This window comes from Poromitra crassiceps (assembly GCF_964638095.1).
Source record: "Poromitra crassiceps genome assembly, chromosome: 10".
Taxonomy (NCBI): Eukaryota; Metazoa; Chordata; class Actinopteri; order Beryciformes; family Melamphaidae; genus Poromitra; species Poromitra crassiceps.
The window spans coordinates 3435120-3448414 of record NC_139631.1 but is presented as its reverse complement, the minus strand read 5'-3'; the positions used below and the strand labels follow the sequence as shown (position 1 = coordinate 3448414).

At 45.9% G+C, this 13295-nt stretch overlaps 1 protein-coding gene and 2 pseudogenes across 3 annotated transcripts; 1 reads left to right on the top strand and 2 right to left on the bottom strand.

Annotated features, from left to right (window-relative positions):
* Positions 1 to 4943: 4943 nt before the first annotated feature.
* Positions 4944 to 6765, bottom strand: LOC310783525 (uncharacterized protein). The gene is made up of 2 exons (XM_083644408.1): positions 6534 to 6765; positions 4944 to 6317 (listed from the first exon to the last, which is right to left on the bottom strand). The coding sequence occupies exons 1-2, from the start codon at positions 6700 to 6702 to the stop codon at positions 5500 to 5502; spliced, it is 987 nt and encodes a 328-aa protein (XP_083500534.1). The 5' UTR covers positions 6703 to 6765; the 3' UTR covers positions 4944 to 5499.
* Positions 6766 to 8489: 1724 nt separating this feature from the next.
* Positions 8490 to 8951, bottom strand: LOC310783770 (ubiquitin-conjugating enzyme E2 L3 pseudogene; annotated as a pseudogene). The gene has a single exon. The product of its transcript is annotated as a ubiquitin-conjugating enzyme E2 L3 pseudogene (transcript).
* A 2160-nt stretch (positions 8952 to 11111) lies between these two features.
* On the top strand, positions 11112 to 11909 carry LOC310783533 (E3 ubiquitin-protein ligase MARCHF8 pseudogene; annotated as a pseudogene). Its single transcript has one exon. The product of its transcript is annotated as an E3 ubiquitin-protein ligase MARCHF8 pseudogene (transcript).
* The last annotated feature ends 1386 nt before the right edge of the window (positions 11910 to 13295 follow it).

Sequence of the window (13295 nt, the reverse complement as noted above, 5' to 3'; positions counted from 1 at the left end):
AGCACTTGGACTATTTACTGTTGTGCATTCACAAGCTCTCAACAGTCTTCTGCCTCAATGTTAGCTAAACAGACGCTAAATCACAGTACTTTGCCACACAGTGCAATGTTGTACATTATACCTTTATTAAACAATAAGTAGGTGAAAACATTTACTCCATTTCATATTCAAGTTTGTCCATACTTTAACAATACTTTCACAATAGCCACGAGTCTAGGAAGCACAAGCATCAAGGAAATCTCGTCTTCAACAAGCATCTGGCACAGGCTGAAAAGCGGCATCATGTAAACCAGTGATTCTCATCCCTTTTCATATATGGAGCCAGACCCACAATTTAGTCCACATAGAGCTATGGGCCCCCGTTTGAAGACATTTTGTCTCTCAGACCCAAATGCGAGATATTTTTTTTCTCCAGATGTGATTTTGTCCAGAACTCCATGACTATCTGCTGTCGATTGAGATAATATGGAAACTATGATCAAAGCAGTCATTCTCTAATTGTGGTAACTTCTATTAAATGCAATAATGCTGAAGTTTAACAATTAATCAATTTTCTGGATACCTCATCATGGACCACTGGTGGTCCCCGGAGGTGACCCCGTTGAGAACTACTGGTGTAAACTGGGGGTACGGTGGCGCAGTCGGTAGCGCTGTCGCCTCACAGCTAGAAGGTCCTGAGTTCGATTCTTGCCTGGGACGCTGGAGTTGTGACCCCCCCATATCTTCAGTGCCTACTGCCCAGGTGGGCTATCTCGTCGAAAGGGCCTATCTGTGTGGAGTTTGCATGTTCTCCCCGTACCCCCCAGGGGGTTCCTCCGTACATAACCCCCCACTAAAAACATGCAGAAGATCGTCATCCGACCAGTGACGACATCATCTGAAGTTGGTCCAATGATGGTCCCGGGCGCTGGAAAGAAATAGCGACCACTGCTCCTGGCCTGCCCCCTGGAGGAAAGGACAAGCCTGGATGGGTCAAATGCAGAGGACATATTCACCGGCCACCATCAGCATGAGTGTGTGTTGTGGCCGCATGCATGTGTTGTAGTGTGTTCGTGTGACAATAAAGACGGGCTTCCGTCTGAAATCGTTTAAATAAGTCGTTTGCTTTGGCAGAGAAGTCAAGTGACAGAATCCGCCCCCAATTGTTTAAATGGTTTGGGATCAGATGTGATAGTGATCTATGTGCATGAGCTTAAAAGCCACATTTAGCTGATATGTCATCTATCTGTCGACCTATATCACCCCTGAGGCTCATTTTACACGGAACAAAAACACAGACAACATAATTGAAGTTTGATCAGTCAAGTAAATGGATTCTGGGATTTTTTAAATATATATATATATATAGTCATTTCTTTTGCTTTTTCAGTCAGGATAGTGAAGTATGGGATATAAAACCTGAGTTCATCACAGTGTGTGTGTGTGGGGGGGGGGGGGGGGGGGGGGCACCAAACTCCTTTGTACATTGATGGTAATGCAGCCACTTTGACAAGGTTAAGCCAGAGACCTATTAGAGACACCCCACTGCAGGCTTCGCCAATAATAAGAAATGGTACTCTGCCGGTCTCCTAAAATTTAGGAGACCGGCAGAGTACCATTTCTTATTATATTTAGGGCCTAAATGACCACGTGGTCACCTCTTTCCTTGAAGTGTTATGGTAAGAGAGCCTGGTGACGCAGGGTTAGTGCTGAACTAGCAAGCTAACTTGAGCTAGAGATCATGAGTTCCCAACCTCCACACACACCACACATACTGTATAATCAAAAAGCTGCCCTTTGTTGGCTCACTCTAGTTGTAACTAAGATATTCAATATAAAAATAAAAATAAAGACAGACTTAGCTACTACATCAACAAACCTCACCTGTAGCTTTAGCTAATCGCTCCCTGCTAACATGATCTCCTGTTGCCTGAGACAGAGACAGGTCTTGAACAAATTTAATGTTCTCTTGATCTGTCTGTCTGAAAAACGCCATTTTAGTGTCAGAATGTTCAGAAGATATGTGGCTTGCGGAAAATGGGCCCAATATTCACTTTGATGACTATGGGGGCCAAATAATCTGTCATAATCTGTGATCACGTTCACTCCTCCCATTGACTCAGGACCTGCGTGGCACAGATACAGGAAGTGACTGGAAGATGGGGTGTCTCACTCAGATATCCCACCAGCTCAGTGGGCTTGTGGTTTGCGTGTCCGCCCTGAGACTGGGAGGTTGTGAGTTTGATCCCCGGCTGAGTCATACCAAAGACTATAAAAATGGGACCCAATGCCTCCCTGCTTGGCACTCAGCATCAAAGGGTTGGAATTGGGGGGTTAGATCACCAAATGATTCCCGAGCGCGGCACTGCTGCTGCTCACCGCTCCCCCAGGGGATGGGTCAAATGCGGAGAACAAATTTTGCACACTCAGGTGTGTGACAATCGTTGGGACTTTACCTTTTTACCGTCTCTGGTTCAGCCGATCAACAGTGTCAGTTGGTCTTCAGGAAGTCCATGTTTAGTGGACCCTCTGTGTGGTGGGTTCTGGTGTGCACGTTCAAATTGCTGCTGACAGTAAATCTTTTGCCACACAAAAGACATTTATAAGGTTTCTCCCCTGTATGCACTCGGAGATGCCTTGTGTGAGCTGAGCCATCAGCAAATGCCTTCCCACAGTATACACAGCTGTAAGGTTTCTCACCTGTGTGAACTCTCATGTGTGTTTTCAAAGTCTCAGCACGGCTTAATCTTTTCCCACAGGTGTCACATCTGAAAAGCTTTTCGCCAGTGTGGGTTCTCAAGTGAATCTTTAAGATTGACATGCAAGGAAACTCTTTACTACAACTGTTGCACTTGTACAGTTTCTTGTTTGGTGTCAGTTCAGTACTCCTAGTTGATCCTGCATTCCCACAGCTGGATGTGTTGTAAGCTTGGCTCTCAGCTACATACCAGTTGTGAGAGAGGAGCTGGCGGTCACTGTCTGGTTCCGATACTGCAGAGCCCTCTCTGTCAGAATCAGATGAGATATTGACTATAGGCTCTTTCTCTGCTACACTCTGAGTTTGGTAAGTATCTGAATGCAGAGACTGATGTTCACTGTGATCACTTCCATCATAAGCTGGAGTCAACTTAAAGATATCAGCCTCCTCCCACAGTAAAGGCTGATCTCCCTCCTGACTGGTGCAGAGTTCCTCCTGTTCCTCTTTAATCTGTGGAGGCTCTGGGTCCTCTTGATCCAGACTGAAGTTCCTCTGCTGGTTACAGTGCTGCTGGTCAAGGAGAACCTCCTCCTTAATGACAAATGGCTGTGGGGGTTCTGTAGGGGGAAGGACAAGAGTTTAAAAAAAAACACAGCCCTAAAATATGGTGGGGATACAATTCTCGGCGGGGAATATATTTACAGTAATGATGACCTCACCTTTGGGTGACTTTTTTCTCCTGCTTATTGGTGGTATCTGGTTTGCATTTTAAATATTCTCAAACCCACACGACAAAGCTCTCAAAATAATCGGATGGTATCATTGGCCCCACGAGTATGCAGTAGCTAGCTCCGCCAATCAGAAGTAACGTTAGTGTATTATTAACACTACAAGAGACCGGGGTTCAGCCAAACCAAATAGGCCTGCTTTTAAAAATGTAGCCTTTAATAGGCGACTGGTTAGATTCCCCACTTTGTTTCAGATCATTGAAATTTTCACCAACCTGCTCTGTGTAGCTTTATCTCAGGCCTCAAGTTATCCAGCAGTCTGCGCTGTCGGTCGATTTCTTCCTCATACTCTACTATAGTTTTTACAAAGACTCCTAATATTTCCTCAGCAGCCGCAGTTAGTCGCTCGTTGACGAACGTCCTCAAACTCTGAACTGTAGACATTTCCACTAGACGAGAGATACTTGACGAGAAACCGGGCGTTTGCGTAGCTAGCTGAGCTGTTTCTTGTTGTTGTTGTCTGTGTAGGCTACTTCCGCCGGATTCTTCTTCTTCTTCTAGTGTTTTATGGCGGTTGGCAAACGTATTTGTGCATTACCCCCACCTACTGTATTGTAACAGCTTCACACTACTACTACACATACTAGAGTAATTTATACATGTCCATCCAAATTGCTCCCCTTCACTCATTGTCCATTCTGTAATCCCTTTTGTATTCCGCTGCAAACGCCTCCTTCTGCCAGACTCTATATAATGTTACCCTATTTAAGAGTTCCTAATATCGTGGTTATTTTATTGTTAAAGCTAAACTCACCTGGGGGATGTATCATAACTACGATGACAAAAAGGCATTCACATGCAACTCGGAACTAAAAACTAGAGTCTGTTGTTCCTTTGAGGAAACTGAGCTAGACAGTACTGCTTCCCCTGTTCCCTCCCCCCTCTTAATTCACCGACAGACACCCACACATTATGCACACATCCATGCAGACACCAGCCAGCTTTCTACTCCAGTAGGGTGTTGTAACAGGCGGGGTAGAAAAGATGGCAGGGACCCATAGGACTAATTTTTCTTTTATCTGTAGTTTAGCTAGTTAGAAGTCTCAATGTTGGAGATCGAGTAGATTGCACATTTCACCATATGCTCAGCGGTCTGCTCCATATACAGCATGTTTTTGTCAGCTGGCTGGAGTTATGTGCATGTGGCAGATAGTTGTAACTTTTGCATTTGTACCTTTTCACCATACATCATTGTATCTACTATTTAGCCTAAATATTCACAAGCACCAATTGCTAATTTGCCATCACTTGTCACTGACAGATACATCATGGACATTTGTCTTAAATGTGTGGATCACACGAGCACTTAGGTGCATTCACAAACTCTGAGCAGTCTGATGCCTGTTAAACAGTCACTAAATCACAGTACTTTCTCACACAGTGCCATGTTGTGCATTATTATACCTTTATTAAACAAGTAGATGAAAACATTTACCCCTTTCCACATTCAAGTTTTTCCATACTTTCACAGTGGCCACTCAGGAAGCACAAGCAACAAGGAAATATAATCTTCAACAAGCATCTACTGCCAGGCTGAAAAGCGGCATCATGTAAACCAGTGATTCTCAACCTTTTTCATAGATGGAGGAGTCTGACTCGGACGCCCAGTTTAGTCCACATTAGAGCCATGTCCAGAATTCCAGGACTATCTACTGTAGATGAGAGAGAATAGTGAAACTATGATCAAAGCAGTCATTCATATATATATTCTCTAATTGTGCTAACTTATTTTAAATTGAATAAAGTTATAGTTTACAATTAATCAATTGTCTACTGGTTTATAGACTATTGGTAGGTCCATTAATTGGTAAAAATCAACAATTATGATGTTTGATCAGTTCAGATGATGGCTTCTGGGGAAAGCTTTTCTATTATAGTAAATTTATTTTGCTTTTTTCAGTCAGGATAGTAAGTAAAGTATGGGATATAAGCCTGAGTTCTTGGTTCTTCAGAGTGGGGGAATCACCAAACTCCTTAGTTCATTGACGATAATGCAGACACTCTGACAAGCCGATCTACAGTGTCACATGGTTTTCAGGAAGTCCATGTTTTGTGTGGACCCTCTGTGTGGTGGGTTCTGGTGTGCACTTTCAAACTGCTGCTGACAGTAAATCTTTTGCCACACAAAAGACATTTATAAGGTTTCTCCCCTGTATGCACTCGGAGATGCTTTCTGTGAGCTGAGCCGTCAGCGAACGCCTTCCCGCAGTATACACAGCTGTACGGTTTCTCACCTGTGTGAACTCTCATGTGCGTTTTCAAAGTCTCAGCACGGCTTAATCTTTTCCCACAGGTGTCACATCTGAAAGGCTTTTCGCCAGTGTGGGTTCTCAAGTGAATCTTTAAGATTGACATGCAAGGAAACGCTCTACTACAACTGTTGCACTTGTACAGTTTCTTTTTTGGTGTCGGCTCAGTAGGCCTACTCCTAGTTGATCTTGCGTTCACACAGCTAGATGTGTTGTAAGCTTGGCGCTCAGCTACATACCAGTTGTGAGAGAGGAGCTGACGGTCACTGTCTGGTTCTGATATTGCAGAGCCCTCTCTGTCAGATTGAGATGAGTTGGCTAGAGGCTCTTTCTCTCCTACACTCGGAGTTTGGTAAGGATCTGAATGCAGAGACTGATGTTCACTGTGGTCACTTCCATCATAAGCTGGAGTCAACTTAAAGATATCAGCCTCCTCCCACAGTAAAGGCTGCTCTCCCTCCTGACTGGTGCAGAGTTCCTCCTGTTCCACTTTAATCTGTGGAGGCTCTGGGTCCTCTCGACCCAGACTGAAGTTCCTCTGCTGGTTACAGTGCTGCTGGTCAAGGAGAACCTCCTCCTTAACGACAGATGGCTGTGGGGGGTCTGTAGGGGAAAGGACAAGAGTAAATGGTGGTGGTGGTGGTAGTGTTACAGTTTGTGTGTGTTTGTGTGTATGTGTGTGTGTGTAACACTACAAGAGACAAGGGTTCGGCTAATCAAAATACGGTAGGTCTGATTTTAAAAACGGAGTCTTAATAATACAAATAGGTGACTGATTAGATTTCCTACTTTGTTTCATATCATTGTGATGTTACCAACCTGTTCTGTGTAGCTTTATCTCAGGCCTCAAGTTATCCAGCAGCCTGCGCTGACGGTCGATCTCTTCCTCGTACTCTACTATAGTTTTTACAAACACTCCTAATATTTCCTCAGCAGCCGCAGTTAGTCGCTCGTTGACGAACGTCCTCAAACTCTGAACTGTAGACATTTCCACTAGACGAGAGATACTTGACGAGAAACCGGCGTTTGCGTAGCTAGCTAGCTGAGCTGTTTTTTTGCTGTTGTTGTCTCTGTAGGCTACTTCCGCCGGATTCTTCTTCTAGTATTTTATGGCGGTTGGCAAACGTATTTGTGTATTACCGCCACCTACTGTATTGTAACTAACCTCGCGTCACCAGGCTCTTCTCGGCGAGAAAGAGCCTGGCTCCCGCCCACAATTGATTTTGTCACCCTACTGGTTCCCGCCTAGAGCCCGCCCTAGACCGGATGGCAGCGTTTCTAGCTCGTCAACTTTCACGTTAACTTGACAATTTGACCCAAGTATCAGAATCCTCTTTCACCGTTTTGACCGGTGTGTCAGGCGGTGGTGGCGGAGATGCCATATTGCATAAACGTTTTGTTTTATGTAACGCTAGCTTTGTTTTGATCAGACTCTAGTTTAGGTAACATCACCGCGTCAAGCTAACGGCAACAAAGACGTTGTTAGGCGCATTGCCATCCGGTGTTAATTCTGGGTCCGGGGTTTACGCCCCCATGACAAAAAGCGGGGTGGAAGGTGCCCAGACTAATTGTAACAGCGTCACACTTTAACATACTATAACGCTAGAGTAATGTATCCAAATTTCTCCCCTTCCCTCACGGGGACTGCCCCCTAGTCCGACACCTCACGAGACCGGCTGCCACTCCGACGTGCTGCCACTCCGAAATATCGGCACTCAGAAAGGGGGTCTATATTCCCCGTTTTTCACTAACCTCTCCCAGCCCCCACGCCAAACCTAACCTCCCCCCATGCCTAAACCTAACCTCCCCCAGACCGTAACCCAAAACCTAACCTCTCCCACCCCCACGCCTAAACCTAAGGTCGGCATTGCGGCTTCTAAGGTGAACGACCGCCAGTCCGAATAATGGAAGTTAACGTTCGGAGTGGCAGCATGTCGGAAAGGCAGAGGAACCCCGGTTAGGTTTAGGGTTAGTGAAAAACGGGGAATATAGAACGCGGGGAACATAGACATGATCCCCTGTCCAATGCCTCTTTTTTCGGACTCGTGAGGTGTCGGACTCGTGAGGTATCGGATTTTCTATTCCGCTGCAAACGCCTCCTTCCGCCGGACTCGTTTGCGTTAACAAGCTTCGTTTAAATGCTTAGTTTATGGTTTTAATGTGAAAATGTATTATTTTCCAATGGCTTATGTGTGCTCTAGGCTTGTGCAAAAAGGTTATTTTACTCTGAAAAATGTCACCAGAAGTGCTTATTGTTGCTCGTCTTATTGTTGCTCATGGAACAGAGGTTAGCCGGACATGGTCCAGACTTCATGTTTAGAAGTGGCTCTACTACACTTCAGATGTAGTCTACTTTTACATTTTTGAACAGAAACATGGCGGACCACGACAAAAATTTTTTGTTTGCAAATAGCAAGACAGCTTAACAACGAGCAGAGCACCCTCCTTGCATATTTAAACGAAAATGAGGAGCAGCAATGACACATAATGTAACAGACTCTATTATACATTTTATTTAGGCACTTGATACTTTGGACTACAACTACATTGTTGTGTGACGTCAGACAACTGATTCCCAGCCTAGTGGGGGAAGATTTTTTCCTCCCAGTTTTCAAGTCAGAGCTCCCACTTTGAGTGCCATTCCAGCGCACTTTTCCTAATAGGAGGCCAGAAAATCCGAAGGTCCCAGTTGTCTGGAAGGCAGCATAATAAGAGCAGAAAGAGAGAGTCAGGGACGGGCGGCGGGCCTAGAGGCCAGACAGAAGCAAGTCGTGCTCAGTCCACGGGTCGCTTCTCGCCGTGTGTCTTTGTAAACGCCTCCGCATTCTTCAGGAATTTTTTACGGTCCTTGGAGTATTCCTCTGCGAGGTCGGCCCTCAGCGGATGCTCGGGCTGAGGACTGTTCACCAGATCGATGAGAGACTGAATCACTTGGGTAGTTTTCGTGCCAGGTTTCCAGTTCTCCTGGGTGATCAAGGACAGGCACACCTGGCCCTTCTCATTAATGTTGGGGTGGTAGATTTTTGTCTTGAAAGTGATCTTGGGCGGCTTGAAGGGATACTCCCGAGGGAATCTGATCTCAATGCGGAAGGCGCCTTTGTCATATGGAGGATTGTCAGGAACAATGAGCCCTTCCCATTTACAAATATTTGAGTCATCCACTTGAATGTTGCAGAAAAGTTTCATCCCAGATTGGCGGAATTCCTCCAGTTCTTTGAGCAGCCTCCGGTTTGCCATTCTGAAAAAAGTCTTCTTTGTCTTCGTCAGAGCCCTCATCAGCACTCGATGATGTCATCAGTGATGTCATCAGTGATGTCACTTGAGGAATTGTGATGTCCTCAGTGATGTCAACTTTCATTGTGACATAATAATCAGTGATGTCATAAATCTCTCTGCATAAATCAAATAGTGACATCATCAGTGATGTCATGATAGCACACAATTGCTTCCAATGTGACATCATCAGTGATGTCATAAATTCCTCTCTACTCATGCATTGTGACATCATCTGTGATGTATGAAATAGTGACATCATCAGTGATGTCATAACTTTGTGACAGCATCTGTGATGTCAGCCATTGTGACATCATCAGCATTCGATGATGATACGACCCTATTACCCGGCCCTGTTTATAATAATTTCATAACATCCAAATAAACGCCTGGTGATCAGTCTGAAAACATGGCTGTTTGTTTGTTTGTTTGTTTGTTTGTTTGTGTGTGTGTGTGTGTGTGTGTGTGTGTGTGTGTGTGTGTGTGTGTGTGTGTGTGTGTGTGTGTGTGTGTGTGTGTGTGTGTGTGTGTGTGTGTGTGTGTGTGTGACTGAGTAAACAAAAGGAAAATCTGTAAGATTGCTGACATTTTGGTTTGAGTGCAGTGAACCAGACTCACAATAAAGCAATTGTCCGATTAGGTCATGTCCTCAGTGAATGATTTCATGAGCTGAACGAGCAAAGCTTTTATTACCAGCATTGTATATGTATGAACCAGGAGTTTATTTGACATAAAACATAGTATGTATGTATGCTACTGTAACCAAGGTGAATCAGCGCGGATTCCTCGTGAGTCCCGAGTGGTAGCGAGTGGATTGGTTAAACTCACTCCCCAGTAAAGGCATGTTAATCAGCTCCGCCAAGGGAGCTAGCTCTCTTGGTGGAGTGGTTAGTGACTCCCAAGCCGAAGGTACCCACCCCTGGACAAGCCCTTAACATGGGTTGCTGCAAATACCACCTACACAACGCCGTTACACTATGCGGTAATTTCCTGCTTTCTCCCTGTACCCATGGCCTGTACCAGTGCTGCGAAAAATATGAATGGCGGTGGACGGAGAATAAGGTTACTTTTTTGATCCCGTTTGATTTGTGCCACGGGGTGCCAGCGCTAATTTTGTCAATTTAAAACGTAACTTTGCATGTCAAGAAAGTCGCAGTTTGTCGTCAAACTGAAACGTAGGGGTTAGTTTCGTATAAAAACTACACTAGCTTGTGGAAGCTCGTGTCATGTCGCCAGTCTTCAGCTTTGCCGGTAGAGAAAGTGACGTCACTTAGGCGACAGTGTATGTAGTCTTTCTGATTTATAACTTCTAGTGCAACAGTTTGGCGACAAACTGCGACTTTCTTGACATGCAAAGTTACGTTTTAAATTGACAAAATTAGCGTTGGCACCCCGTGGCACAATTCAAACGGGATAAAAAAGTAACCTTATTTCTCTGTCCACCGCCATTCATATTTTTCGCAGCGCTGGTACAGGGTGGGAGAAAGCAGGAAGTGATGTTTCACTTTGGCTCTCTATTCCTAGTTTCGCCTGCTGTGCGGGCTAGCTAGCTGGGCTGCATGGCCTCGCCCGCCCTCCAGCTCACCCTCTGCTCGGCCTCGCCCACAGCTCTGCTGCTGCGTGGCCTCGCCTGCTCTATGGGCGCATGCGGGTGTGTTGCTCACAAAATGTTATTGTCCTTAAAGGAACACTGCCCATTTTCAACCAGCTTTGTATCATTAGAACATTAGTAGTATATCAGAAAACTGTAAACAGTTTTGAAGTCTGTCATTTAATTTGAAAATGGGCGGAGTGTTCCTTTAAGTTTACATGCACGGGTGCGTGTGTGCGCCCCTCAGTCTTATGAGATCACTGATGAAATCATCAGTGCCTTAGGACATCACTGATGACATCATCAGTAACTTATGACATAAATGATGACATCATCAGTGATGTCACAATGCCTCTACGACAAACATTTAAACAGAGAACAGAGAGTGACCCCCGAGAACACAAAGTTCAAACAGTTGATGAATAAATCCAGAAGGAGGCGGTAATGCAACATAAAGGATGCCAACTTTATTATTATTTTTCATTAGTAACTTCAGGACGTCTGTGTGAGCACCCCCGGTGGGCTCTGCTGGGATGAACATGCCACTGCACCAAATCTCTGTCATCCCCCGGGTGTCAGGCGGGAAGGCCAAGGACAAAGACGAGCAGAATGAAAAGCCTCTGGGTCATTCGGCAAGCAATGCTGGGAGCCCGACTTCTGTAAACACCCCATGCAGCTTCTCCACGACGTCCGTCACTCCCTCCAACCAGGACATCTGCAGGATCTGTCACTGTGAGGGTGATGACGAGAGTCCTCTGATCACACCGTGTCACTGCACAGGGAGCATGTGCTTCGTCCACCAGGCCTGTCTGCAGCAGTGGATCAAGAGCAGGGACACGCGCTGCTGTGAAGTCTGCAAATATGAGTTCATCATGGAGACCAAGCTCAAGCCACTGTGCAAGTGGGAGAAGCTACAGATGACAGCCACCGAGAGGGGGAAGATCATGTGTTCGGTCTCCTTCCATGTCATTGCCATCACCTGTGTGGTTTGGTCCCTCTATGTGCTCATCGACAGGACGGCAGAGGAAATCAAACAAGGGATCCTGGGTTGGCCTTTTTGGACCAAGCTGGTGGTGGTGGCCATCGGCTTCACGGGTGCCCTGGTGTTCATGTATGTGCAGTGTAAAGTCTACATCCAGCTGTGGAAGAGACTCAAGGCTTACAACCGGATCATCTACGTGCAGAACCGGCCAGAGACGTGTAAAAAGCCGACACTGGAGAAGCCCCCGCTCATGGAGCCCAGTCTGGAGAACAAGGAGGCTCTGGACCCCACCCAGTGCTCCCAGTACACAGAGACAAGGACTAACAGTATGGAGGTGTTGCATGTCTGACCACCAACCGCTCTCAGTCCAGACACACACACGGTCGACGTAACAGTAGTAGTCGTGTAAATGCTTGACCCGTACCCGCTCCTGTGATCCCAGACGGACTGTCTGTTCCCTGAGCTGACTTTGACTACCTACAGTATGGAGAACGTCCACTAGACTGGCCGTCTGTTCCCTGAGCTGACTTTGACTACCTACAGTATGGAGAACGTCCACTAGACTGGCCGTCTGTTCCCTGAGCTGACTTTGACTACCTACAGTATGGAGAACGTCCACTAGACTGGCCGTCTGTTCCCTGAGTTGACTGACTACCTACAGTATGGAGAACGTCCACTAGACTGGCCGTCTGTTCCCTGAGTTGACTGACTACCTACAGTATGGAGAACGTCCACTAGACTGGCCGTCTGTTCCCTGAGTTGACTGACTACCTACAGTATGGAGAACGTCCACTAGACTGGCCGTCTGTTCCCTGAGTTGACTTTGACTACCTACAGTATGGAGAACGTCCACTAGACCTGCCGTCTGTTCCCCTAGTTGACTTTGACTACCTACATTATGGGAACTAAATTGAAACTAATAAACAGTTGTGAAACATGGACTCTGCACAAAGACGATCTAGAAGACTGGATGCTTTCGAGATTAGATGCTACTGGAGTATGTTAAAGGGTTGGCTTTTTCCACAGGGTGACAAACACAGAAGTGATAAACAGAGTGAAAGCTGAAAGTAGACTGTGGCAAATCTTAATGAGGAGGAAGATGGGTCTCTTTGGGCACATTTGTCACATGGACGACCATCTCCTCATAAACACAGCAACATTTAGCATGACTGGAGGAACAAGAAGAAGGGCCTGCCCTCGAAGATGCTGGATTGATGACACCAAGGAGTGGTCTGGCATGAGAATGGAGGAGCTGATCAGGGCTGCGAGCAACAGGCACGAGTGGAGGAGACGTGTTGACACCAATGGGCAGTAGCCATGGAGATTAAGTAGTAGTAAGTAGGCTAGTAGTAACTTCAGCCTTAATCATAGGTACCAACATTTCATTCCTACTCAGAATTCTAACCCCTCAAATGTCATTTTGCTTACATCCTGGCACTGTTTTTTATAGTGTAAAAAACACAAGGCCAGTGGGGGGGAAATCTGTCCCCCCCCCCCCCCCCCCCCCCCCCCCACACACACACACACACACACACACACACACACACACACACCCCACCCGAGCCTGGGATATGTCAACGATTGGCTGCAACAGTTTTTTGCAATGTTAGATTGGGGAGAAAAAATTGAAAGCATGTAAAAAGGCCTTGTAATAGCAAAAAAAAAACAACATAAAACAGCAAACATTTGCCTTTTTTGGATTTCCAGCCATTTTCCCAATAAAACATTAATTAGC